The sequence below is a fragment of the Pteropus alecto genome, unplaced genomic scaffold (genome assembly GCF_000325575.1).
Source record: "Pteropus alecto unplaced genomic scaffold, ASM32557v1 scaffold195, whole genome shotgun sequence".
NCBI lineage: Eukaryota > Metazoa > Chordata > Mammalia > Chiroptera > Pteropodidae > Pteropus > Pteropus alecto.
In genome coordinates, this window is record NW_006438073.1 from 728,607 (window position 1) to 755,093 (window position 26,487).

The 26,487-nt window shown below is 39.8% G+C and overlaps 1 protein-coding gene and 1 pseudogene across 1 annotated transcript in view; both read right to left on the bottom strand.

The window, feature by feature from the left end:
- Positions 1–14,046: 14,046 nt before the first annotated feature.
- On the bottom strand, positions 14,047–14,165 carry LOC112482407 (annotated as a pseudogene).
- An 11,561-nt stretch (positions 14,166–25,726) lies between these two features.
- IPCEF1 (interaction protein for cytohesin exchange factors 1) overlaps positions 25,727–26,487 on the bottom strand; it is an 80,941-nt gene continuing 80,180 nt past the window's right edge. Inside the window, exon 11 of the mRNA XM_006915057.2 lies at positions 25,727–26,253. Coding sequence (XP_006915119.2) covers positions 26,047–26,253 — 207 coding nt within the window. The 3' untranslated portion in view covers positions 25,727–26,046. The remainder of the gene's footprint in view (positions 26,254–26,487) is intronic.

Genomic DNA, 26,487 nt, shown 5'->3' on the forward strand with positions numbered 1-26,487 from the left:
GTCATTTGTCGTTAAATTTTTGTAACAATAATGACACATTTTTGCTTTCCAAAGATAATTTCCATTAAAATAGAGTTGTGTTTTATATTTTTAATTACATTTGAAATTCAGGTAACTAAAATACTTAGTTTAAAAAAATACTGATAAGGTTTTCATGATTTTTGAAAATATTATAAAGAATATGTTTCATTGAGATTCTCTGTGGTTGACTTAGTTCAAATATTTTTAAACAGATTCTTGCCCACAAACTACTTTTTCCCCAGCAACAGAAATGGCAGCAGAATGTTACTTTCTTTTTCTATAACTTAAAGTCAAACCTAACATAAGCAATTAACTCTACCTATCGATGTCATTCTAATGGCTCCCATTAGGGGTCCAAGAGAATAGCTGAATCCATCATTTTCTTTGAAAGTGTTGTGGATGGAAGGAAAAATACAGATCTGCTGCTCTGCATATGGATTCAGCTTCTCTGCAGTGGTCAGATATCTTAAAAGCATGTAGAAATGCCCATCCCAGTAACCTAAAAAAAGGTCTAGAATAGTTCATGTTTTACAGATTTTGTATCTAAATCAATGAAAGCATAATAAGTACATCTTTCGAAACAGTATGAAATCAATAGATTTAACAATGAGCACAACATGTGGCCTGTGTTTATTTTCAGATATTCTCCCACATCTGCCTTTACAACTATAAGTCAAAAATATTCGCCTAAATATCTGTACAGTATTTCACCTATGTACCACTGCTAGAAAAATAGAAACAAATGAATATATTGTTGGCTGTGGTAACACGCAAAAAGGGACATTTAAAAATATACAACTTTCTTTTCATTTTCATGATCTAGTAATTTTGCCTTAGGTTTTTTCCTTTGGATTTTTATTTTTGGTTTTAATTCGTGTGTTGGTCCCATCATAATTATTTTTTTTTACTGTTGAAAAACATTTTCATGCTCAGTAAAGACTAAGCTATCATTTCATATGTTGTGCACATTTCCAGGTAGAACAGGATAATCAGCGGTAGCTTCCAAAAGAATAACCTGCCAAATCACAATGGTCTCATGCGCAGATCAAAACGTTGACTCGTACATCCAATAATGAGCATATCACTGAATTATTTTTACATTATTCCTATTTAACTGTTCAAGATAATTGTATGTAAAAATATAAACTTCGAATTGTATTACTCTTGTTGTGCCAGAATACATAAACACTTTAGGTTGTATTGTGATTTTCTTGCATGTAATATACAGTGATATACATAATAAAGAATACCTGATAGTGATATAAATCTAGATTTTTCTCTTGTCTTTCTCATTCACACATGACCACTGACCTGTTTTAAAAGAATATTCTCCAGGTAAATGTTGCAGTGTAGGTAAGGAGCCTAAGAATTGGGCTAACAGGTGACTTCCATACTGAATAAGCACTTCAAAGTGAATGGAGTTGGCTTTTCATTTCATAAGTTATTTCCATTTTTTGTCCCTGAAACTTGACAACCATGACTCCTTCAGCTAGAACGGCCAATCAAACCATACAGAGGGAAAAAATCCTCTGCTGTAAAGTCTATAGTTGAAAATAAATGTAGCTACATTCACTTCCAGTCTACTTTTAAAAAATAAATTTGATACTTTAAGCAGTTGAGTTCTTTGCAAGCAACAAGAAGTTCAATAGAGTAAAATTTAGAGCATAGTGTAAATTGTTAGGTATGATTTCTTGAGTGACGCAAAATCACTTTGGTTAAGAAAACAGCTATTTCAAGATAACACTGGATAACTCCAGATTACATATTGAAAAGAGTTATAAACATGAAACCTTTGGAAAGAAAAACTGTCCGAATCCCAATACACGCAAATATCTTCTCTGCCTAGCACTACCAGATGCAACTTCCTGCTGCACAGCTTTGTTCTGCTCAAGACCTCTATGTGGTGCTCTCCTACCTAACAATTAAAGTCCCATCACTTCGCATGACATCCAAAAGCCTTCAAACTTTGTGTGAATATACCATGATGTGTTCATCCATTCTGCTATTCACAGACAGTTAGGTTGTTTCTTGTCTTAGGTTATCACAAACAATGCTAACCTGTTCTTATCTTCTGATCCACATACACATGTGTCTCTCTTGGGTACATAGCTGGAAAGAGAATTACTTAGTAAATAATACTAAATGGTTGTCTAAGATGGCTTCACAAGTTTACCCTTCTTCCAGTGGTGTGAGAGCAAGTTCTAGTTCTATGCATCCTTGACAACAGCTGATATTTTCAGTTTTTAACCATTTTAGACATTTTGGTGGTATATACTAATATCTTATTCTGAGTTATTTTGTATTTCTCTGGTAGTAAATATGTTGAGCATCTTATCATATTGTGGATGAGAAAGAAGCTCTATCCTAAATTTGACGAGTCCAGTGACCAAAAGTAACCTCATCAGGTAATCTGATCATAAATTCCTAACTGGGCAGGTCATGGTGGGTAGTCATGCCATGTCAGGCATATAATTTTAGTAAAAGGCTTATCTTTGCCTTAAGCAGGCCCTGGGCATGTCTCTGTGCACCTAGGTTGACACACCTTTGAAAAGCCTCTTTTTCAGACCCCTTGGAAGCATAACTGCCCTCATAATTTGTTAATTGTCCTGTAATCCAATCCCTGGCTTGCTTTCTCCCACCTTCATGTCATCTTCCTTACCTTCCCTCCTTAATTCTAAATGTATAAAAGAAACTGAAAACCTGTCACTCTGGAGCACTTGAGATCTTGCTTCTCAGCAATGTCATCAGTTTGGCTCAAGTAAATTGTTACAAATATTCTCTACAGGTTTGAACATTTCTTATGTTGATGATATCCTCTTTGGCATTTGGAAATTCTCTTGTGAAGACTATCTAAGTTTCACCTATTCTTTATTGGGTTGTAAGTCACCTTCTATTGACATAGTTCTTTACATTCTATGAATATGTCTTTTATTGGATAAATATATGTCTATTTGTATATTAAATATATACTTAATATAAACTTTTAATATAAACTTTTAATACATATATTAAAAGTATCTTTCTAGCTCTATGGCTAGATCTTTTACTCTTTTACAGGCATACCTGAATGAATGAAAGTTCTAACTTTAATATAATCTAATTTATCAATGATAGTGGTTTATAGTCTTGTTTAAGACATCTTTGCCTACTATAAATCAAAGAAAATTTTAGCCTTTGTTTTATTCTAGAAACTTTTACTTTTCACATTCTATATCCACCTGAAAATTATTTACACGTACGATATGAAGTAGGAACAATATTCATTGTTCTTTCCATATGGACATTCAATTGACCCAGCACCATTTACTGAAAATGTCTTTTATATCCAACAAAAGAATCTTCTCCTCTGCATTGCATTACACCTACGCTATAATTCAAGCAACCTTATATGTGTGGGTCTGATTCTGTTTAATCTGTTCCACTGGTTCATCAACACTGTTTTAAATATCCTAACTTTGCAGTGCTTTGAGTATCTAGCAGCAGAAGGCTTTGTTCTTTGTCCTCAAGATTGACTGCTATTCTTGGCCCTTTGCATTTCCATACAAATTTTAGAATCAACTTGTTGATTTCCACAAAAAAATGCCAAAGGGATTGTGTTTAACATTTAATAAAAAAAAAAAGTTGGTCTGCTGGGAATAGCCCATGACTAGGTAACAGAGTTTGAGAGCTGAGTAATGGAAGAAACTTTAAGTTTGGCTGAAGCCAAATTCTAAAGGGCTTGAATGTTATTTAAGGTCCATGTGCTTTATTCAGTGAACAGTGGGGAACTATCGGAGATCTTTAAGCGAAAATGTCAGATGATTAGATCTGTATTTTTGAATGCTCACCAGGAAGCAGCATCCATGCCCAAATCTATCCACCTAAATTCCCAGATACCTACCTTGTGGTAGGGTTATGTTCATACTCAGGTGCAAGGAAATGAGTTATTCCTTCTGGGACCCCAAAGCAGAGAAGAAACTTATTTTAAGCCTAAGGGTAGTGGAAGAAGGACTCCTCATGTGTTAGAGTAAACACGGTGGCCATTTCTCCTTTCTGATGTACCAACATTAAGTCTAAGCCTTGGGTTGAGAGGCAGAAAAGTGCCACCCTCTCTGAATCAGTGTATGTCTGCCTGGAAGACACGTAGTTCTCTGGGATGTCGAGATCAGGAGAGCAGATACAGTGACTCTGGTACTAGAGTTGAGCCTGATTTACCCACCTACTACCCTGTATCATCCCTCCCTTCCCCTCTAACCCCAGACCGAGACAGGGAATACTCAGCACTGAAAGTGCTGGAGACACAATACATCCAGAACCACACTATGTGCAATGAAACACACAAAACAGCAACTTGATAAGATATATTCAGCCATGACTCACGCTTTATCCCCTCCAACTTCTGACCTAGATAGTAGGAGCAGTCAGGCAGTCCTGCAAAAGTACAGTCAGTTCTCTTCCAGAAACGGTCTGGCTGAGCGGCTTATTAAAAATTCATGTGCATTTTTAGGATAAGAGTCAAAAAAAAAAAAAAAAACCCTCTTTGAGAAGAAGAAATGAGAATAACATTTAACCCACTTATCAAAAATAGGTGACAGAAACTATTTAAGTTAGATTTCATACTGAGAAGAGATAGATCTAAGAGCCCCCCCTTTTTTATTTTTCACCCATGGAGCTTATGAGGGCTGTCTGGTGGCCACCTGAGCTTTTGACCATGTCTGTGGGTCAAGTCTACTATCTACATCCCAAGAAGGCTTTGTTCATTGTGTGTATCTTGGAATTAATTGCCGATGTCTTTTGCAAAAGCAAAATAGACCAGAATAACTAGAAGTCTATGAGAAAAGATATCTTTCCTTACTAGGTTGGTGCACTCATCCTGGGGAATACTGATCGATTTAATCTCTGTCCAGATCCAGGGGGAACTTCAGTTCTTTTTTAAATTCTATCTTCTCCCTGGCGACAGGCTTCATGGCCAGCATACAAAAGGCTTGGACCAACCACAGTGTGCAGCCTCTCTGAGCCACCTGGGCCTCATATCCTGGCCTCTAGTCCCTCTCAGCCTTGGCGGGGAGACACAGAGGCTCTGAGGAATGAAGGCGGTAGTGCCAGCTTCATTCAGAATTTTCCTGGTGCAGCCTGATATTGACAGCAGTGCTCGAGCTTTCCCATCAAAACTAGGCATGCACTTTCTTAGAGGAAAATCAAAGCAGGCACACTAAAAACACCAAGACAGGGAAAATTGAAAGAATTTTGATAATATTCCCTAAAGAAGCATTCACATAATCATAATAGAAAAACTCAAATCCGCACTGGACTTTCTATTTTCAGTGTTGAGTATTTTCACTATTTTGATTTGCACAGGGAGGGTAGGAGAACCATTATCTTTCAAGTATTTAGGGCCTATAAAGACATAATTTAGCTCCGCCCATCCAGAAAGCCTGAGACAGTAATCCAGAATGTCCTGGCTGGTCATCTGGAAATGACTGAATGAATCTCTGGGTCCTGGCTGTTGTAAAAGAGTGAGAAGCCATATCATAGGGATCATGTACACAATCCTGTCTGTGTCCCAACTGTCACTAGTGCTATTGTCCTGGCCTGCCACCTTTTCATCTCGGTGTCACCATTTTCCCTCTTGTCGCACTCTTGACTTCACCAGTGCTCCATTCCAAGGCTAAATATTTCATATGAAGAATACTCTGCCTAAGGTAGAAGGAGAGAAGTAGGAATGCGAGAAACCCCTATGGGAACTTCTGATATTCAGCTATCCTTGGCTCTTCCAGTAAAACAGTGGTATCGAATTTCAGTTGAATAATGTAGACACTGATGTTCGATACAGCCAAGTGATTCTGCAGGCTGAGCTCATCTAAAGGTCTCATGCCTCCCCTTATACTCCTTCTCTAGAATGGCTGGGGGAACCTCATATCCCATCTAAGCCTTCAGCACCTCAGCTCCCGTCCTGAGCCCTCTTTCCTCAATGATCCAGCATCTCCACAAACAGTGGCCAAACCACATTCTGAAATGCCAACGCAACAAAAATTTATAGCCCCTTAAATTCGAATGCATGGAGAGTGCAGTGGAAACTGGTAGCTGCTTTCCATAGTCTACCCATGTGGATGCAACTGGACATTGAAGGGATTTCAACCTATTCACCTACAATGAAAAGAAGAAAGAGTGAGGCAAACAGAGTAGTAGGTAGCTGCCCACACCTACCTGCCAAAAAAAAAAATCCCCACTACTAGTTGGGAATATGAAGTGCCTTTGAAAAACACTCACTTTATAACCCTTTTAATGATAATAAGGATATTATGAGCACTATCAAGTGCAAACTATTTACAGTTGTTTTACTAAGTGATTTACAATTATCTCATTTATGCTTCACAGCAAATTTATCAAGCTTGTACTACTAGCATCCTTTTTTACAGATGAGGACATCAACATGGAGAGAGTACGTTTTCCAAGTAACCCAGGTAGTAAGTTATTTCAAAGCTATGCTCTTAACTTCCACATTATAGTACTTCTTTACAAAACTACTTCCCAAGCATATAGATGACATGCAAAGAAATATAATAAAAGTCCAGGATTAGAAAAATAAAGCTTAGAGGTGGGCTTCTGGTAAAAATAAGATTACAGCTATGTACACTGGCCAAAAAGAAAAAATAAGAAAGAAGTATATTTACTATTTCAAAAAATAAGAGTTATCTCTGAATATGCTTATTTTCTATGGCATGCCTTGTGTAAGATTAACTATTTTATGGTTAAAGGGATAAACCTTAAACCTCTCTGAGCCCATTTCTGTATCTGCAAAATCACTAACTGACAAGAGGATTAAATTAGACAATATACAGAAAACTTTCAGTAAAAAAAAAAAACATGTTAACATTTTTTATTAAATTTATTGGGAAGACATTGATTAATGAAATTATATATGTTTTAAGTGTACAATTCAATAATACATCATATGTATATCTCACTGTGTTTACCATCCAGTTAAATTTCCTTCTGTCACCATATATTTGACCCCCTTTACCCTCAAATTAACATTTTAAAAAGCCTTTGTATAGAAGTGATTCTCACCCCAGTTATTCATTTAAATCATCTGATTGTTTTAAAATAAAAAATACCAATGCCTAGGCCCCGCTTCAGATAGTTAAGTCAGTTAAGTGTCTGGAGGTGGGACCTGGTCATCAGGACTTTTTTAAAGATCCTCAGGTAAGCCTCACACGAATGCCTTCTGGGTCAAACACACCGAATGGGAAGGTACTCTGCCTACGTGTTTGGATGAAGGGGAGACAGCCAAGATCAGTGTCCTGGAATTGAACATTTCTGACTTGTGTAGCAAGTATTGGAAACCAGCACAAAAGATGGGAGGAGAATCAAATGTGTACCTTGAATCACATCGGAGAGGTCAAGGGCAGGGTCTATTTCTCCCTCTGGGAACTTAAAAATAGTTGCCCTTTAAGGTGCATCTCGAACTCATCGAGTTCTCCTCTTACCATCTCTTGCCTTTAAAGTTTCTTTCAAACTAAAAACCAGAAAATATGCAAAGACCTAAATGACTGCATTGAAGAAAGACAGCAGTCAATAGCAGTGGCCCTTTGGTGGTGCTGTCTATAATCACTCTGATCATGTTGACTCAATGTGATCTGGTCACTGGCAAGTCAGAAAGAACCTTTAACATAGGGGACACTGGGCTCCTTTTAATTCAGAACTGTCTTTCTGGAAAGAAAGGGTGTCACTATGGCTGCAGTTGGGTCTCACATGGCCATAAATCTGTGGTAGATGAATATATTTTCAGAGAAGTAATCAGAGTGAAAGACACTTAAAGATCCTGGCAAGTGGAGGTAGCCACTAATATCAGCCTGTAAAGCCTTGCTTGTAGAAATGTACCAAATGCTTTTCATCTTCTCCACTTATATGAAACGAAAGAAGAGATCTGCAGACCAAAATGGCCAGAAACAGGGAGCATGATCCCACGCCCCACATTTGAAATTTTCCAGGGATGATCATTCTTATCAAAAGTCGCTTGAACTGGCCAACCCCTCAAGAGGATAAAGAAGCGAGAGTGCAGGCTCCAGTAACATGTTCCCGCTCTCAACAGAAAACCAGCACAAAAGGCCTGAAACATTGATATGCAAGTCACTCACAGGCTATGAGTCAGTTTTCTTCTGAAAGCAATTAGCAATTACCAGCATTTATTCAGTGAGCAGAACTTAGCAGACAGACACTGACAGTCCATCATTATCACAACAAAAGAACCGCAGCTTTGATCCTCCCCAGAGGAAGTGAGATTTTAAGAACTCAACATTCGGGCTCACTCTTTTCCCAGACCTATGATTTATTTTATCATCAACCTTTAAAATAATATAAAGTTCAGCCATTTATTTATGAGGAGCTGCTTACAAGTGGTCCTCCCAAGAATCACACACAGCCCCAGAAAGCTCCTAGAAACTATTCAACATAGATTTAATAGCTCAGCCCACAATGGGTGCCACCTCTACACCCATCACCCTTTGGACTGCCTTCTGGGAGAGGGCACCTTTTCTGCAAACTTTCTGTGGATTGTTTCCCCTTTGCCACACTCTAGCAGTTCAGTGGCTGCGCCGATGTGGTCAAATCAATCGTGACTTGTCAAATCCCAATTATAGGACAACGGTAGACACTGTAGAAGCCAGAATGAACAGGTGACCCTTGGATGGCCCCAGGTTTTGAGTACTAGACCTACAGTTTGGTCAGAGATTCAGTAATGGAGTCAAAGCCAAACTGGAATCAAATTTATTCCACCTCTAGCCCTTAATGGACATACAATTTTGGACAAAGCATCTACCAAAATGAATAAAACCTACTTCGCATAAAAAAAATAATGCATATAAAGCACACTGCCTTACACACAATACATGGGAAATACGTATCGTCATAAGTCATAGTCTTTACCAGCTAGTAACCCTGAATATGCTAAATGGTCAGCCCCTTCCTTCTAAGTCTCAGTGATATGGCCCCCAGGTCCTTTCTATTTAATCTCCTCTCTTGTTATTCCCTTGAACAGGGCAGGATGGTGAATTCCTGGCAGTCCCTTATCTGAAGTTCCTGCACCAGAGCTACAGCGCTGCAAACTTCTAGGTCTACGGACGCTGATGCTGCTTTGCCTGGTGCCTCTCCTGACCAAATTTTACACAAGAAGTTCCCACCCAGACCCATGGCACCTACAGCACCATGGATTTCTCCTTCCCAGGGTGCTTGGGAGCTGGAACGGCAGCCCCACCACACTCATTCTGACCCTGGGATGTGTCCCCTCAAACCTTTGGCCTTCTCTGTCTTACAGTCCATGGGCTCTGTGATTCTTCTCCATACTCAAGCCTCATCTGAGGTCCCCAAATCCATCAAATAGACGTGACCTTATTTCAACCCTAATTGTGGACCAGTTCTTTGTCATAAGTCTCCTAGGTTCTTTACCAATCAGGATGTGGTTTTGAATTCCCAATACATTCTCTGCCCAGAAGACCTCCAGACAGAAAGACAGTCTTATCTCCAATATAGCAAAAGACTTGGTCACTAATATGTACATATACATATTCACATAAATGCACAGGTATGATACATAGTCAATAAAAAGAGTCAATATTATGTTGATTCCTTTTCTACAGAAAGCCAAACTGCTTATGTTACATTAATTTTTCTGACTTCATGCTGTCCCTTTGTATCTCAGACTAGCACACCTAGTCCTTTGAGAGATTAGTCCTTGCTATAGGACTATCTATATCAATACCTCAAAATCCAGCTCAAACCTTACCTCCTCCATGAAGCCCTCCTTGAATATTCCAGCACCCAGTCTTCTCTTCTTCATCTACATTTATTATAGTTATTGTCTGCGGTACACACTTGATGATGAATTTATCTTCTTCAGGACAGAAGGTAAATATTAATAAGAAAATAGTGATTTTTAAGATTTTAAATTGCCTTCTCTTGCATAACCCACTGGGAAGAGGATTTTGAATAAACCACTGGGAGCTTCCTTTGAAGAGGCAAATGAATTGCACTTGAGTCTGGGAGGGCCTGACATCCTACTAGTAAGCGCTCATCAGCTGTTTTCATGAAAATGAAATAGACGTACTTTTCCCTATTCCTTTCACAAAACACAACTAAAAATGGAAAACAGAAAAACAATAGAGCAAGTTAACAAAATAAAAAGGTGGTTCTCTGAAAAGATAAATAAAATTGACAAACGTCAAAATTGACAAATAGCAAGACTGACAAAAAAGAGAGAGACGACATAAATTACCAATATCAGAAATGAAACAGACGTTATCAGTACAGACACTGCAGACATCAAAAGAATAATAAGGAGACATTACAAACAACTCCACAGAAATAAATTTGGCAACTTAGATGAAATGAACCAATGCCTCAAAAATCACAAAGAACCACAACTTACCCACTATGAAGTAGCTAATTTGTATATCTTATAAGTATTAAGTAAACAGAATTTGCTATTTTAAAATTCCCAAAAGAGATATATCCAAGCTCGGATAGTTTCACCGGAGAATTATACCAAACTTTTAAAGAATTAACACCAATTCTATACAATCTCTTCCAGAAACAGAAGAAGAAAGAACACTTTGCAATTTGCTTTCTGAAACTGCTATTACACTGACACAGAAACCAGATAAGGACAGAAAAGGAAAAAATAAAAACAATATTCTTCATAAACATTGATGTGAAAATTCTTAAAATATTAGCAAATAAAGTTCAGCAATACACAAAAGGAAGTATGCACCAAGACCAAGTTCAATTTATTCCAGGGATAAAGGTTAATTCAATATTCAAAAATCGATCAAGAAATCCACCATATCAACAAGCTAAAGAAAAGTCACATGGTTATATCAACTGATACAGAAAATACACTTGACAAAATTCAATACCCACTCATGATAAAACTCTCAGAAAAATAAAAATAGATAGGAACTTGCTCAACTTGATAAGGAATATCTATACAAAACCTATAGTCAACACCATGCTTAATAGTGAAAGGTGGGATGCTTTCCCTCTAAGATTGGGAGCAAGGCAAATATGACCACTCTAACCACGCTTATTCAACATAATAGCCAGTGCAATAAAACAAGAGAGAGAAATAAAAGTCTTACAGATCAGAAAGAAAAAAATGAAATTTCCTGTTTACAAATGACATGATTATCTGTGTAAAAACTTCCAAGGAAATTTTTTTAAAAAAATCTGAAACAAAGGATTTCAACAAAATCACAGAATTTAGAATAAACATACATACCAAAGAAATCAATTATATTTTTATATACTTATGATGGACACTAAAATTAAAAATAAAATACCATCTGTAATCACTCAAACAATAAAATACTCAGGTGTCAATCTAAGAAAAATGTACAAGAATTTTATGCTAAAAAATTACGAAACATTGACCAACATTGAAATCTAACTAGGGAGACATACCTTTTCATAGGTTAGAAGTCTCAACATAGTAAAGGTGTCAATTCTCACCAAATCAATACACAGGTTTAATGAAATTCCTATCAAAATCTCAGCAACGGGAGTGATATCAGCAAGATGGTGGAATAAGAGTTTCTAGTACTCAGTAATCATCCTCATGAAAAAAAACATTAATTTAAACAATTATTCACTCTTAGAAATACCTTCATGAGAGATAATGAATTCAGATGAGAAATTATCGACATGGGTGAAACATAGAAATAAGAAAAGATGTTTTCAAATGGTAGGAAGGATAGTTTTACATTATCCACTTCACTCTTTTCCCAAACATGAGCAATGCCGCACAGAGATACCCTACACATGGAGGAAGGAGAGTAAAGTAAACAACAATCCTGACCATGGACCCAAGTACCAGGCCCATCCCAGTGAACTCTGGTTCCAGGACAGCCCCACAGCTCCAGGCTCCAAGCTGGTGCCTGCAGTCCAGGCTCCAGGACTACCCTTGAGCTAAAATGATCTCCATAGTGCTAGGCCAGCACTGATGGCCTCCAATCCAACCTTGTAGTCCCAGGATCCAGTGGAATTAGAGTCCAAGGCCACCCAAATGGACTTTTGTGCTGTGCCAGCCCCTCATCACTTGCCCAAGCACTAGGTTAGCCCTCATGGACCCAGGCTCCAGGCTCACCCTCATGGACGAGGCATTATATAATAACAAAAGAGTCAATTCATCAAGAAGACATAAAAACTATAAATAAATGTACCCAATCCTAGAACACCTTAATATATAAAGCAAATATTAACAGAATTGAAGGGAGAAATAGACAGCAATACAATAATAGTATGGGGACTTTAATACTCAACTTTCAACAATAGATAGATCATTCAGACAGAAAATTAAGAGAGGAGAGTTCCGGTCAAGATGGCAGAGTAGGGAAACGCTGAGCATGCCTCCTCCCACGACAGCATTAACATTGCAACTAAATTATGGAACAGTCAACTTGGAGAACCATCGGAAGACTAGTTGACCAGAACTCCTATAACTAAAGATATAAAGTAGATGCCACATTGAGACTTATAGGAGAGGTGGAGACACAAAGCAGGTTGGTTCTACACCTGTGTGCATCAGCACTGAAGGTCTCCCTGAAAAAGTGAGGGCTCCAACCCTGCGCCAGCACTCCAAGCCCAGAATTCCAGTGCCTGAAAGAGGAGTCTCCACTTTCAGGCACTCCTTTCACAAAATCTGGCTGTAAAAATCAGTAGGGATTCCAACTAACTCAGTAAGATGGAAGACAGCTGAAAACACAGATGACCCCTTAAAGGGCCGGCACACAGACGCACTGGCTCGCAGGCACTCACCTTGGGCTCCAGTGAAGGTGAAGGGACAGCACCTCGGGAAGTTCCAGAGACATACAGGAAAAGATTGAGTTATGTAGCTTCAAGACGAGGGCTGGAGGGACAGTGGCCACTGCCATTTTGTTGAGCCCTCCTCCTGTGCAGCCTGCAGGTGGGCGCCATCTTCCTTGTATTGAGCCCTCCCCCTACAGGGCCAAATCTGAATCCACATTGGCCAGTGAGATCCACATTCCACCCCGTGACTCCCTGAGACCCCGCCTCACCCAAATGGCAAATCACCTGTGGCAATTTCATTGCGGGACAACCAGCCCCATCCCACACTCCCAACAGGAGGTTCTTTTTGACAGTAATTAATAGGCCTCAGCTCCAGCACCTAGGAGACACTTTCGGTGGTGGGAAACCAGCCCTGGCCCGAGATGCAGTATTTCTTGAACAAATCTCAGAGGTCTGCAGGCCCCAGGCAGACAGCAGCTGGCCTCAGTATGATCTGAGACTTTTGCAAGTGGCCATAGGCTCAGCACTGGCAACAAATCTGAATCTGCACTAACCTGGGAAATACCACTTGTCCCTTGACTTCCTGAAAATCCACCCCATCCAACTCACACACCCCAAGGTTCTTTCAGCCGCTGACACTTCCCAGCAGCCAGCAGGCAGCCTCAGGCCTGGAGGTGCCCTGGGACTTTTGCTGAGCTGCCCCAGGCCGGGTGTTCCTGGCAGCCAGCCTTGGTTTGCCATGTGGACTCTCCCACATGCCTTCAGGTCCAGCACAGGCAGGGACCAACCACAGATAGCTTTGTGGCTTCTACCAGTTAGCCCTGGGTAAGAAAAAGAAATAAAAGGCATTCAAATTGGAAAGAACAAAAGTGAAATAGCCTCTGTTTGCAGATGACATGATTTTATAGGCAAAAAATTCTAAAGACTCCACCAAAAAACTATTAGAACTAATGAATGAAATCACTAAAATTGCAGGATACGACATTGAAAAATCAGTAGCATTCACAGCATATGCTAACAATAAATTATCTGTAAAAGAAATTAAGAAAATAATCCCATTTACAATAATATCAGAACAATAAAATACTTAGGAATAAATCTAACCCAGAAGGTAAAAGATCTGTACTTAAAACTATAAAATATTTTTTTTTCTTTTTTTTAGGCGAGGCAACCCGTGGTTGACCTCACAGATTGCAAGGATCTTGCCAGTTTACAGTCCCTTATTTTTTTATTATTATTTTTTTATGCCTACAGCACCTGGTCTTCCAAGGTGGTCTCCCATCCAAGTACTAAACAGACCTGACCCTGCTTAGCTTCCAAGATCAGACGGGATCGAGCTTATTCACAGTAGGATGGCTGCAGACTTAAAACTATAAAATATTAATGAAAGAAATTAAAGGCACAAATAAATAGAAGATATCCCGTGTTCATGGATTAGAAAAATTAGTATCGTTAATATGCCCAGACTACCTAAAGCTAACTACAAATTCAATGCAATCCGTTTCGAGATTCCAATGACATTTTCCACAGAAACATAAAAAACAATACTAAAAGTTATATGCAATTACAAAAGATCCTGACGAGTCAAAGCAATCTTGAGCGAAAAAGAACAAAGCTGGGGACATCATACTACCTGATATATATTGGGCATAAGAATAGACATGTAGACCAAGGGAACACAGTAAAGACCCTAGAAATAAGTCTATGCATTTAGTGTCAGTTGATCTTCAACAAAGGTGCCAAAAACACACAATGGGGAAAGGGTAGTCTTTTCAATAAAGGGTGTTTGGAGAACTGGATATATGCATGAAGAAGAATGAAACCAGCCCCTTATCTCACACCACAAACACAAATCAACTCGAAATGGATTAAAGACCTCACATAAGACTTGTAACTGCAAAACTAACAACAACAACAACCACAAAAAACATAGGGAAAAAGCCTCTTGACATTATTAGTCTAAGTGCTGATTCTTGGCTAAGATCCCAAAAGTAAAGCCATTAAAGCAAAAAAAGACAAATAGGATTATATAAAAATTATAAGTTCTGCACAGCAAAAGAAATAATTGAGTGAAGACAAAAACATATGAAATGAGAGAACGTTTTTTGCAAACCTTACTCCTGATAAGGGGTTAATACTGGCAATATTAGGATGAGGCATCTCTCCAAGACAGTGCATTTTTAGAGTGATATTTCTTTAGTGTGGATGTGTAGGTAAAGAAAATCTCACACGATCTACTCTGATCAATAGTTTGTAATGGTGGGTGAATATAAGAGTAGACACTTAAATTCCAGCCAAAGTTTTGGAGGTGTGAAATGGAGAATTTTGTGCATAATGTGTAAAATCGAGATGCGTTATGTGATTACTAATGAATAAATTTGACTTCACTTATGGATTGGATGATACATTAAGGTAATGGATTAGGAATGTGAAGAAAAGAGCCTTTTCATTCTGGGCTCATTCTCAGGACTGACAAACTATTAAGCAAGGAGAAATAAAAAATCATCCTCAGTGTGCTATGCTTCCCAGGATGCTGTTATGCAGCATGGAACAAAACAGTTTTCCAAGTGCAAGAGCCATGCAGAGAGGTGGGTCACGGAAACTGCCCAATGTGGGGATTTTCATGGGAGTGATGTGTTGAGGAGTGCCCTCGGAGGAGGGGCATGGGCGAGCAGCGAAGGGTTGGAGGAGAAGGCTAACTAGCGAAGTGATCTGGATAGAAACTAGCTCCGATCTGACCTCAAGGGCCACCCTAGAGTACACATTGCATCACAGAGTTGTTCCTATCTTAAGACAAGTGAAATGAACTTTTGTACCCTGTGTAAATGTGTTATTGATCACTGGTTGCTGTGGGAGGGGTGGAGCAGGAGGACAGCTTCTCCAGAGAGACAGCTGTCATTCAGGCAAAGGCCAGTCTTGGAGAAGGAGACGGTTGTGAGCTGTTAGAAGCCAACATTTGCCAGGGTTTCTGTCCATCTGCCTGGAATAGGATTTGATCAGTGTACTATTGACATCAAAAAGAGTCCCTGTCTTGTGCTATCAGATCCTCTTCATTTTCATATTAAGTTTACTATATAGAGGAACAGTCACAATTTCTGAGCAAGCTTCCAAGAGGCAAGTTAGGGTGATGGACTCTAGTCCCACTCTGTAATTGGTTCTATGGCCTCATGACACATCATCTCCCTCCCCCACCACATAGTCTAGATTCTTTCTGCCTCACTCACACTTCTGCTCTCTGATGCCCCAGACAGACATCTCTGAGCTGTCCGAGCACCTGGTTAACATACACTTATCAAGCCAGTTGCCACATGGCGCTTTTACGGAGCAAGTTAAAACAGGGCATGAGAATATCAACATATACCCCAGTGGATTGTTTCTTGCCAAACATATTTTTCCCTCTCCCATCATGTAGCAGCGATCCTATCCCCTAGTAATTATCATGGTCAGTAATCCCTTCCAGTGTGGTAGATCCTTTCAATGACTGCTGGTCTCCAAGCATGAGAAACTCAAAATAACTAGATGGCAGCTATAGTTTTAGGTTTATTGGGATTCTTACCGTGTCCCAGGTAAAAGCAGGACCCCCAGACCCACAGAGCCTGAAGTTACAGAGATAGGAAACACGAATTCCCAAGTGGATCACTCGGAGTGATGGTGAGCTGGGCTAGACTTATGTTCACCCCTCGGTTCCACGACCTATGTAATTTAGGCTGTGACAGGGCACCATATAATGACCACTGTGTTTTTAAAAGTACACTATATTCTGAAGGATGGCACTCTAACCTTACAGGGCACCTTCTACCAGCAGGTGCCTCAACTGCACCTTAAAAGGATCTCTCCAAAGTTCTTTCATGCCAGTGGCTTCTGAATCTACAGAACACAATGGAACCACACGTGCCCAGTGCCTCACTTCCTAAGCCATACAGTGGGCTGCTTGTCTAAAATGAATGTCTTAACTCAGGCTGCTATAACAAAATACCATAAACTGGGTGGCTTATGAACAACAGAAATTTATATCTCACAGTTCTGGAGGCTGGCAATTGAGATCAGGCTGCCGGCATGCTGGGGTTCTGGAGAGAGTCCTCTTCTGGATTGCAGACTCCTGACTTCTTGTTGTATCTTCACACGAAGGAAGGAGAGTAAGCTGGCTCTCCGGCCTCTTATAATGTCACTAATCACATTTGTGAGGACCCCACCTTCATGACATAATTACCGAAGGCCCCACTCCCAAATACCATCACCTTTTGAATTAGACTTCAACATACGACTTTTGGTGGACACAAATGTTTAGTCCATAACAAGTGTTGTGTGGGAGTCCATGCATAGACTAGGCATTCTGTGAGCCCTTGAATGGTAGTGCTGGCTGAGCCACTATAGGCAAGAAAGGCAAATCCATATGTGCGTCCTTGTCAATCTTTGTCAGGATGAAACATTGCCTTTCCCCAGATGGCAGGTGTTCAACCCAGTCAACTGGCCAGCAAGTGGCCGCTCGGTCTCTTGAAAGCATGATGCCTTCTTGGGACTCTGCACTGGTTTTTGTTACCCGTGGACAAGACGTCCAGCAGCAGCAGTAGCTTTCGACCTTGGTAAGAAAGCACAGGTTGTGGGCCCATGGTTAGCCTCCATCTCTGCCACCACGATTTCTCTGTGCACTCATTGTGCAAGCCCTGGGGTGGTCAGTGACAGAGGCTGACATCCTCACACATAGGTGAGACTGTCAGTAGCAGTCTAATTTGGGTTTAAAATCATATAACAGTCCAGCCATTAATGAATTAAGTTCAGGTATTTTCTTCCTCTGACAATGAGAAGACCCCCGCTGAAGTCAAGGTAATAATGCAGGAAAGCAGCATAGGTGTCTGAGTCATGTGTTCGTGCAATTTTCTTGTGCCTACTCGAGCTGCGTGAGCTCAGTCTTGGATGTACCACTTCCATTTTACAGTGAATTGCTTCTGGACCACCGTAAACTTATGTCTAACACTACCCACTTCCTGATGGTTAGCTCTGGCTGCAAAGTAAGCTGATACCCCACAGGTAAACACTCTACGATAGTTCGTATCTGCATACCTGGAGCTATTTTTTAATGATGATTTCTTTCTCTGTTACAGATAGGATGGCCTTGGTCCAGAACCCTAGAGATCAATGCTATGACTCTCATACAGGAGATTGTCATAGACTCTACATTGTTTCTTTCTATACTGTATATATCTCTACTACCATGGGATCTGCTAAGTCATATGGCCCAAGCAACAGAACTGCTTGTACCACAGTCCATTCTTGCTGCAGAACTCATTCTTTTTATGGGCTCCGCTCAACACTGGGAGCTTTCCTTGTCACTCAATGAATGAAGTCAGAACAATCTTCCCCAGTATAGAATATGTTGCCTTGAAAACTTGAACATGCCCACCACGCAAGATGCGTCTTCCTTACTGGTAGAAGTGCAACACATAATACATTGTCCTTTGAATGAGATATTCTAGCTTTCTCCGGGAAATTGGACCCCAAATATTTCACATAGTTGGCAGGGAACTTTGTAGAATTTATCTTTCATTTTCTGGAGTTCCTATATCTAATTGTAGCCCCCAGAGCACTTGTCACGTCTCATTTATCAAGCTCCTATTGCTTGTTATATGATAACATTGATATAATGGACCAATATGATATTCTATGGAATGTTCAAATGGTCTGGATCACTTCTGACTATACTGTGTCACATAGCAGGAGAATTAAGTTTAGACCTGGGGCAAGATTATAAATGTTATTATCATCTATTGCATATAAATATAAAATGCCTCTGATCCTCTTTCACAATAGACATTGGAAAATAATGCAGTTATCTAGCCGAAGTCTACATACTTGAGGCTGTAATCTGTTCTGGTAAAAATACGTCGAACACAGCATGTATAATTGGGCTTATAACTTGGTTACATTTGCAAGAATCTAGTTCAGGAGCCAAACTGGCAAATTGCATGGCCACAAGTGGGGACCATTATCCTCGTACCTGAAAGTCTTTCAGGGTGACAATGATCTCTACCATTCCCCTTGGGTATAATATTGGCTCGTATTTACTATCTTTCCTGAAGGAGGCAGCTCCAGGGACTTCTACGTGGCCTCTCTTATTATAATAGTTATTACTGGTTAAAGAACCGACATGAACATACTTCCAGCTGCTAAGTATGGCCATTCCAATTATATACTTAGAAACCAGAGGACATGGACCATTTATCTCTTGACATGTATATGCCCCTACCGTATCCAAACACAGGGTAGTTCATAAGATTTGGGAGTGGTTCCTGGAAATCAGTAACAATTTGACCCTGTATCCAATTTCCCTTGGGAAAAAAAAAATGTATTTATTGTTGGCTTCTCATGGATCCCATCTCTGGGAACATCATTTTCTATTAGCAGTCTCCAAAGATTCATGGCCAGCACAAGCCCCGGGACGCCATTCTGCTCACCGCCCACTATTTTGTTTGTGACTGTTAAGTGCTGCCATCTGGTCTCAGCCAGTCATTCAACAAGGCCACCCTGGTTGGGGATGGAGAGCACAACCTCCTGGCTAAGTGATTCTTATTCAGCTGAGTACAATTTTATGAAAAAAAGGGGGGAGGGGTGATGCTGTTAGCTGCAAGAGCTCATAGTAAATGGAGAATAAAAGCTCTAGCCAGGTGAACATATGTGGGCAGGCTTCCACAGCATCCGCAACAGTAACTTTGTCACTAAGATCATAACTGGCTAGATATCCGGGCACCCTGCTCGCCTGGCAATTTTGTCCCTTCCCTCTGGACAGAACTGCCAAGACGTGCTCAGCAGAAACTTCCCTCTCGGCAGAGTATTTATGACTTCCTAAAATATGTGACTGGAAACATTAACAGACCATATGAAGGAATTACCTAGAAATACAGGTGTGTTGGTTTTTTAAAGAGAAAAGACAAAAGTAATGCCCAGATTGTGATTTACAAGAGCTGGGACCTACGGAAATTTTACCCTCCCTCTTTCATGGGAGAGGAGGCTGTGACTCAGCCAAACCCCTCAATCAATTTGACATGGCACAGAGTTTAGGCCTAAATTATCCTTTGCTTACAGTACTTGATTCTCAAAAGTGACTTTCTAGTGCTTTGCCTTTAAATGCAGATATTGTAAAACCTGATCTGATTATTAAAATCATGGACCTGTTATACTTGTGTAAGTATGATTTTAAAAGCTAGAAAAATTTTTTTGGAGGGGGTTGGTTTTTGTTTTTGTTTTTTTGTATTTTTTCCTCATAAAGGTGGAATTACCTCTCTTATGGTGATTCATATTTTGAGGAAATCAAATTCAAGTCACATGGTATGACGAAGGACTTTCATGCGTGTAGTTAAAACTTGGAAATCTTGAAATTTCTGGGAGATATTGATGGTTCAGGAGGACTAAGCAGGATATTTGAAACGGACTTTTGTGATAGGCAGAATAATGGCCATGTTCTACGCCTTGGAAACTGTGCATATGTTACAGACGGGGATGAAGGGCAAGGGGAATTCAGGTCACAGGTTGAACTCATGTTGCTAGTCAGCTGACCTTAAAATAGAGTTTCCTGGATTATCCAGGTGGGCCCAATATAATCATAAGGGTCTTTAAGAGTCTGAGGAAGGCGTGACTAGAGAAGAAAGGTGTAAAGAATTACGACATTGTTGACTTTAAAGATGGAGGAAAGGGGCCAAGAGGTGACCTAGAGCGGGCAAGGAAATATGTTCTCCCCTGGAGCCACCAGAAGGAGCACCATCCTGCTGTCGCCTTGATTTTAGCCCAAGCAAACCTGCATCAGACTTATGACCGCCACGCTTATCAGAAAGCATATTTTTTTAAACTACTAAATTCGTGGTCATTTGTTACAGCAGCAATAGGAAACTAATACAAGATTGTTCTAGAAATCTGGAATACACAATACCTATGCCTTTTGCTAATCCCTGTGGTCTAGGATAATTTTTACTGCGTCCGTGCAGGAGTCTTGACATACTTGGTGGCTGCAGGATGGAGAAAAGAGGATGAAGCTCAGCATGTAAAGTGAAAACTGGGGGAGAGAGAGGAAAAAAATAATACGTTGTTTGTGTAGACATTAATGGAGGAGGTACGAATCAAGTTCAAATCCAGGCTAACTTCCTCTAATCAGTGAATCCAAAATAAAGGCAATTTATGATGCTATTTCAATATTTTCTTTGTTCAGTTTTCACAGAAAAATTTTATGCATTTTAAGGAACTTATGAGCCACAGGTTGTAACTTTTATCACCTGTGAATTTTTTTAAATCTCTAAACAAAATGTGGGAATATGCAAGTCAAATTTTATAGACCAATAAAAACACTGAAAAATAGAAATATCTCTACACTAACAAACTTGTAAGCTGAGGACCATTAGAGACGACCACATCAATTATTGTTGAAATGGATTTCTCAACAGAATTAGATCTTTTATTTAGAAATAAAAACATCAGTAATCTAGAATAAATTATTTCGTGAGTGCCACCAGAGGGCACTATATCCCTTGCAGAAGATAAAAGCCTGGCCATCAGACACTCTGGATTTTTTTCTTTGAGGACACATATCATAGGGCAGAAAATGAACACCAACAGTATATTTCCATTTTTTCCATGTCATTTTACTAGATATATTTTACCTTGTTTTTATTTTTATCTTACAAGTCAACCTCAAAAAACATAAAGCAGGAGAAATGAGCCATGACACGTTTTTTGTTCAGTTTAGTCCAAGAGAGTAGGTGACAGAGAATAAAAGCACAATGAAAGTGAAGGTATCATTTCCGCATTAACATCTTGCCCCCCAAACGCCATGCAGTGCTAAAAGTCACATCTCCAGCATGCAAGCACATTAAAATATACGGTGATTTAAAATTCTGGCTTTTATTATGGGATACTAAGTGTCTCCATGCGGCATGCTTCCCCTTTGGACTTAAGGTAAAGAAATATCAGTACAGAACAGTTAAGTCTCCCTACTGTAATAAAAATGGAAGAACCATTTTTTTTTTTAATGTAGAATCCATGTCTAACGTTTTCTCTGTGGTCTGTGGTAGTATGCAGAAAAAACGTGCAGAAGAGACTAGGAAATTGCTTCCCGACTCACAGCGTAGAGAAACATGTAGCTGTTCCAAATCTTCTTTTTTTTCAGTTATCTATTACAAAAGCCTAGGGGGGCAGTCACCTCACATTTCTAGGACTTGATTTCTCTTATGAAATAATTATGCAAAAAATTGGAAGGGAAATAAATGGAGAAAAACAACCCAATCGAATATCATATTCTATTAGACTGAAGAAGAGATTCAACCTGAAACTTCACTTGGATATGGCAGCTTTTCAATATATAGTGACTTTTGAAATGTCATTCTCTGTACTTAAATTACTCACTAAATCTTCTGTGTGGCTTTATCAAAATATTACCTTTTAATGTCACCTTTCTTTAAAAGACTTAAAAGGGTATTTTCCTTTTACGCCTCAGTGTTTGTGATTTAAAGGCTATCTGAGGAAATTATCATGATTACATGAGAAGAAATTGAGAGAGGAAATTAAGAGCCTGACCCCTAAGTCACTAAGCTGGGTCTGTGACATCTCTCGATACTTTTGGAAAGAAAAACAAAATAAATGCACTCTATTTCTTTAAACATATCTCTTTCATCTATGGATCTCGCATCACCTAACAAACATCATACTTTTCAGGAGGAAGGAAAGGAAGCAGAATAATTAGGTTAAACCCATAGTCACAGTCAGCAGGTCACTGCAGGAGGGACAGAAACCTATTAGGCCATGACGGAGGGACTGTGCTCAAGGAAAAGAGGCCTCCTCAGATTTCAAATGGATGACTTTGCAAAAGTCGCCCCGTGTGCCCATTTCAGCAGAATGGCACACACACTCCAAGTCAAACGGCTGGGTCCTAACAGCAATTGCTCAAGGTAAGTTGAGAGGGAGGTACAAGTTCAAGTCCTGGCTGTACCACCATGTGCCTCACTTTTCAGAGTTTGTTTTCTTCTTCCATCAAAAAGAGTAGCGATAATCCGCAATCACCCCACAAAGACCACTGGGGAGGTAGAAGGGAGAGCCTGAAACACCAACTTGCAAGCTACAAAGTGCTATGTAAATATAAGGCATTGGTTTCACATCGAAATCTGACTCCAAAGACAAGCTCTTTCTTAGGCTTCCTGGAGTCTTTGTAATAATATGTTTCATGATTCTTTCTATGCCTTTGATACTATGCTGAGGTTAAAGCAGAAATAAGAATTATTAAAACCAAAATATGCCCTTCAAACGTGGGACCATCCAATTCAGCATGTGCTGCAATGGACCAACCAGTAAGAGCATCACACCGACACCAGACTGGGTCTCCAGACCAACGGATAGAGAGAAGTGATCCTCCCCACAAGCCCGAAAAGGAATCCAGTGCAGGTCGCAGTCCACAGCCGGTGCCACAGGTTTGGACCTGGTTAGGCTCAGAGATTGTCTACTTCCCTTCTGAGGGGCCGTGGCTCTAGGTCATTCCACAGCCCTCAGACCCCATGTCTACAGGAGTGGGTAGATCACCTGATAAAACGACCCGACCCTAAATCCCTTTCAGAGATAACTCAAACCCCAGGAATAAACTGCAAGGAAGAGGCCACAGCTGAAGCTGGGAACTCACAGAAGCACCCTCTCCTGCTCAACACAACATAACACAAAGCAAAAGCATCTGCAGAGGGGAAAGAGCTGACGAGAGGGAGGTTTGCGTCTAGGAGAGCAGAGCGCGAAGTTGTGCAGTTCGGTGTACTCTTCATTTGGAGAGACTCTACAAGGAAACTACTTTAACAAAGCAAACACTTCTAGATTCAGTTGACTTTGAAAAATAACTGGAAGGCTTAAGTAATCTCTGGACCGATTTTGCCTTTGAGTGGTTCTAAAGGAATTTACACTAAAAAAGTCAGTTAAATATGCATTAATAAAAAGCCGAAGGAAAGCATTGAAATGTTATTTCTAAGCCCTAGTCAAAAGCTTTCGGAATACTTCAATTTAGGAAAAATCATTTTGAAATTTATAGGTTGGTGTTGCAAACCAGAAAAAAAAGTAAAAGAACATTACATCCTACTCCATTATTATTTCCCCCATTATTCTTTCTCCTTCCCTCAACATTTTTTTTTTTTTACATTATGAATTCTGTACAATCAACCTTTTAACAGCTGCTAAATACAGCAAGAATCAATGACCATTTCTAGAATGCAGAGACTAAAGCACTGGCCTCTGATACAGAAGCTTGCAGGTCCAATCTGAGGACCTGAATCTTCATTTCTCTCCTGTGCCAACGGTACACTCCCACTGGTGAGGTGCCCTCTTCCATGTGGCCAATGGCCTCACCCAGCACTTTCTATCTGTGTTTGCTGGGCCAAACTGACTTACATGGCCTCTTATCTCACAGAAGCTTATAATACGACAACTTTCTTCCTTTTTCTTTTTTTTTCTTTCCTAAGTTAAGGTTGTTTTTCGTTTGCAAAGCATTAAAATTTCTTAGTAAAGCTTGAGGAAATATTCAACAACTATTTCCACTTAGTTTGCATACAAAATTCAGAGGGTTATTTCTATTTGAATGTCAAGCCACACTTAGACTCTATAAAGAAAACTGTGTTATGTTGACAATTTGCTAAGGGTAGGGCCAAAATGGGTTTTTGGTGGGTTGTGATTATTCTTATGGTGAGAAATATTCATGATGCTTAGTAAGTGAAGACTTTCATATTGCTTGCCTAGTAAAATTAGTTCTTTTAACAGATCCCAAAATTTCTATTAGTCTGTACACAAAAGACGACATTGATTGTGTTTCATCTGGTTTAGAATTTGTGGGCATAAATAGTGTAAAGCTTAAAGTTTATTTACTAGAAGAGATACTGTGAGATGTAAGTCCTTTTCTAGTTAAAAGAGTGACTTAAAACAGAGAAATCCAAGCCCTCTGGGGCGGGGTCGGGGGAGACACCAGAAAATGAAAGCTTATTATTGCATGCCCCATATTTATCTGAGATTTCCTGAGCATTCCTCAAACATTATAGTGCAACATAATAACTCCAATTAATCAATAATCAATAATATTTCTATTTCTCTCAAGCAAAACATATATCCTTTGAGAATATATACTGAGCAAAACATGTAATAGTATATCATCTTTTAAGACACTAGTAATTTGACCTATAAATATATTTAAATAACAAACATATTATAGATAGCTATTCACATAGAACACAAAATGATACATAAATGTACAAAAATAAAGAAATCGTGTTTTAACTCTTTTGTTGTTTTTTGTTGGATTTGTTTTTTGGGGGGAGTAGAGATATTAAAACAATTCGAATAACAGAATCACCTTGTCATTAAATATCCTGGGGAACCCAGGTATATGTATACTGTGCATAGGCACCGCCCCCAAAGGACAAAAGCAGCAAACATTCCTTCCTGGACATCTTACATCTCATATGATGGTTCAGAAAAGCCTAGAGGAAGTAGAAGCCTCCAAGTGTAATGAGAATAGTCTTCTGTTAGCTGTTCAGTGGAAAGGAAGAATTAATCAGATCCCACCCCCACCTGGGTAAAGTGTGAAACTATCAAGCTGTCCTTTGAGCGAGTGCAAGATAGAACATGACTCCTCCCTGCGCTCTCCCACACGTCACTTGTTAGGAAATAACTTGTCAACTCGTGGAAAAAGCGCCACCATTCTGGACCGTTAGCAGGAGATTTCGGTGCCACAAACACGTTTGTCCTGCTCCAGTTGCTGCTGTAGAAAACATTTCTCCACTCAAAAAAAAAAAAAAAAAATGATTTGGAGAACTCAGCTACTCAACCAGGTAGAATATGTACATTCTTCTTTTGGAAAACTAAATAGTTCTATGAATAAGTATCCCTGGTTTAAAAAAAAAAAAAGTGATCTTTTATCCACAAAACATCGTAATTCTCTTGAGAGCAAGGAATAGAAGATAGAGTTCTCAATGGCATCTAGAGCCTGGCATACCCGTGAGCTCCCGGCAGGAACGCTGAGAACCCTTCGGCTGGACTCAGTCACTCCAGTCTTGACGAAGCCCTATGGCCAGAAGCAGGAGTCCTGCTGTGATCGGTGCTGGTTCTCGCCTGAGCTGCCTCTTTAGAGAGGGATCTGATGCTTGAGGAACCGGTCTCAGTTTTCCATTGAAGGAAAAATGTAAGCTCTTGCAGCATCTTGAAGTGTTGCTAGGGGTCAGGAGGGGAGAGAACTCTGGCGTGTTCTCAAATAGAATTTTCGACGGAGGTGGAGGAAGGCGGGCTCTCACGGCCCTGCGGGGGGCCTTCCGGGGCAGCCGTGGGGTCCTGCTGCTGGTGATAGATGTCCTGAATCAGCAGAGTGTTCATGACCTTCCACTCCCTGTACTTTGTGGCTGTCAGCTTCGGATCATCCAGCAACTGGTTAATCATGGCTAGGTCATGTTCTTTACACTGTCCAAGTAGAAACAAAAAAGTTGGGGTGTGTTGTGAGTCTCTTAGTTTTAATAAACCACCTTCAGCCCTTTTACAAGTAAATGCACATAGTCAGTCATCATAAAATTATCAAACTGTTTTTACACGTTAATAATGAAATTCCTACAATAACCCTGAATAATATGGCAGGACATACATTTAAATACGCTAGCCACAAAGAAGTTAAGTATCTTACCCAGCGAAAGAACTAGA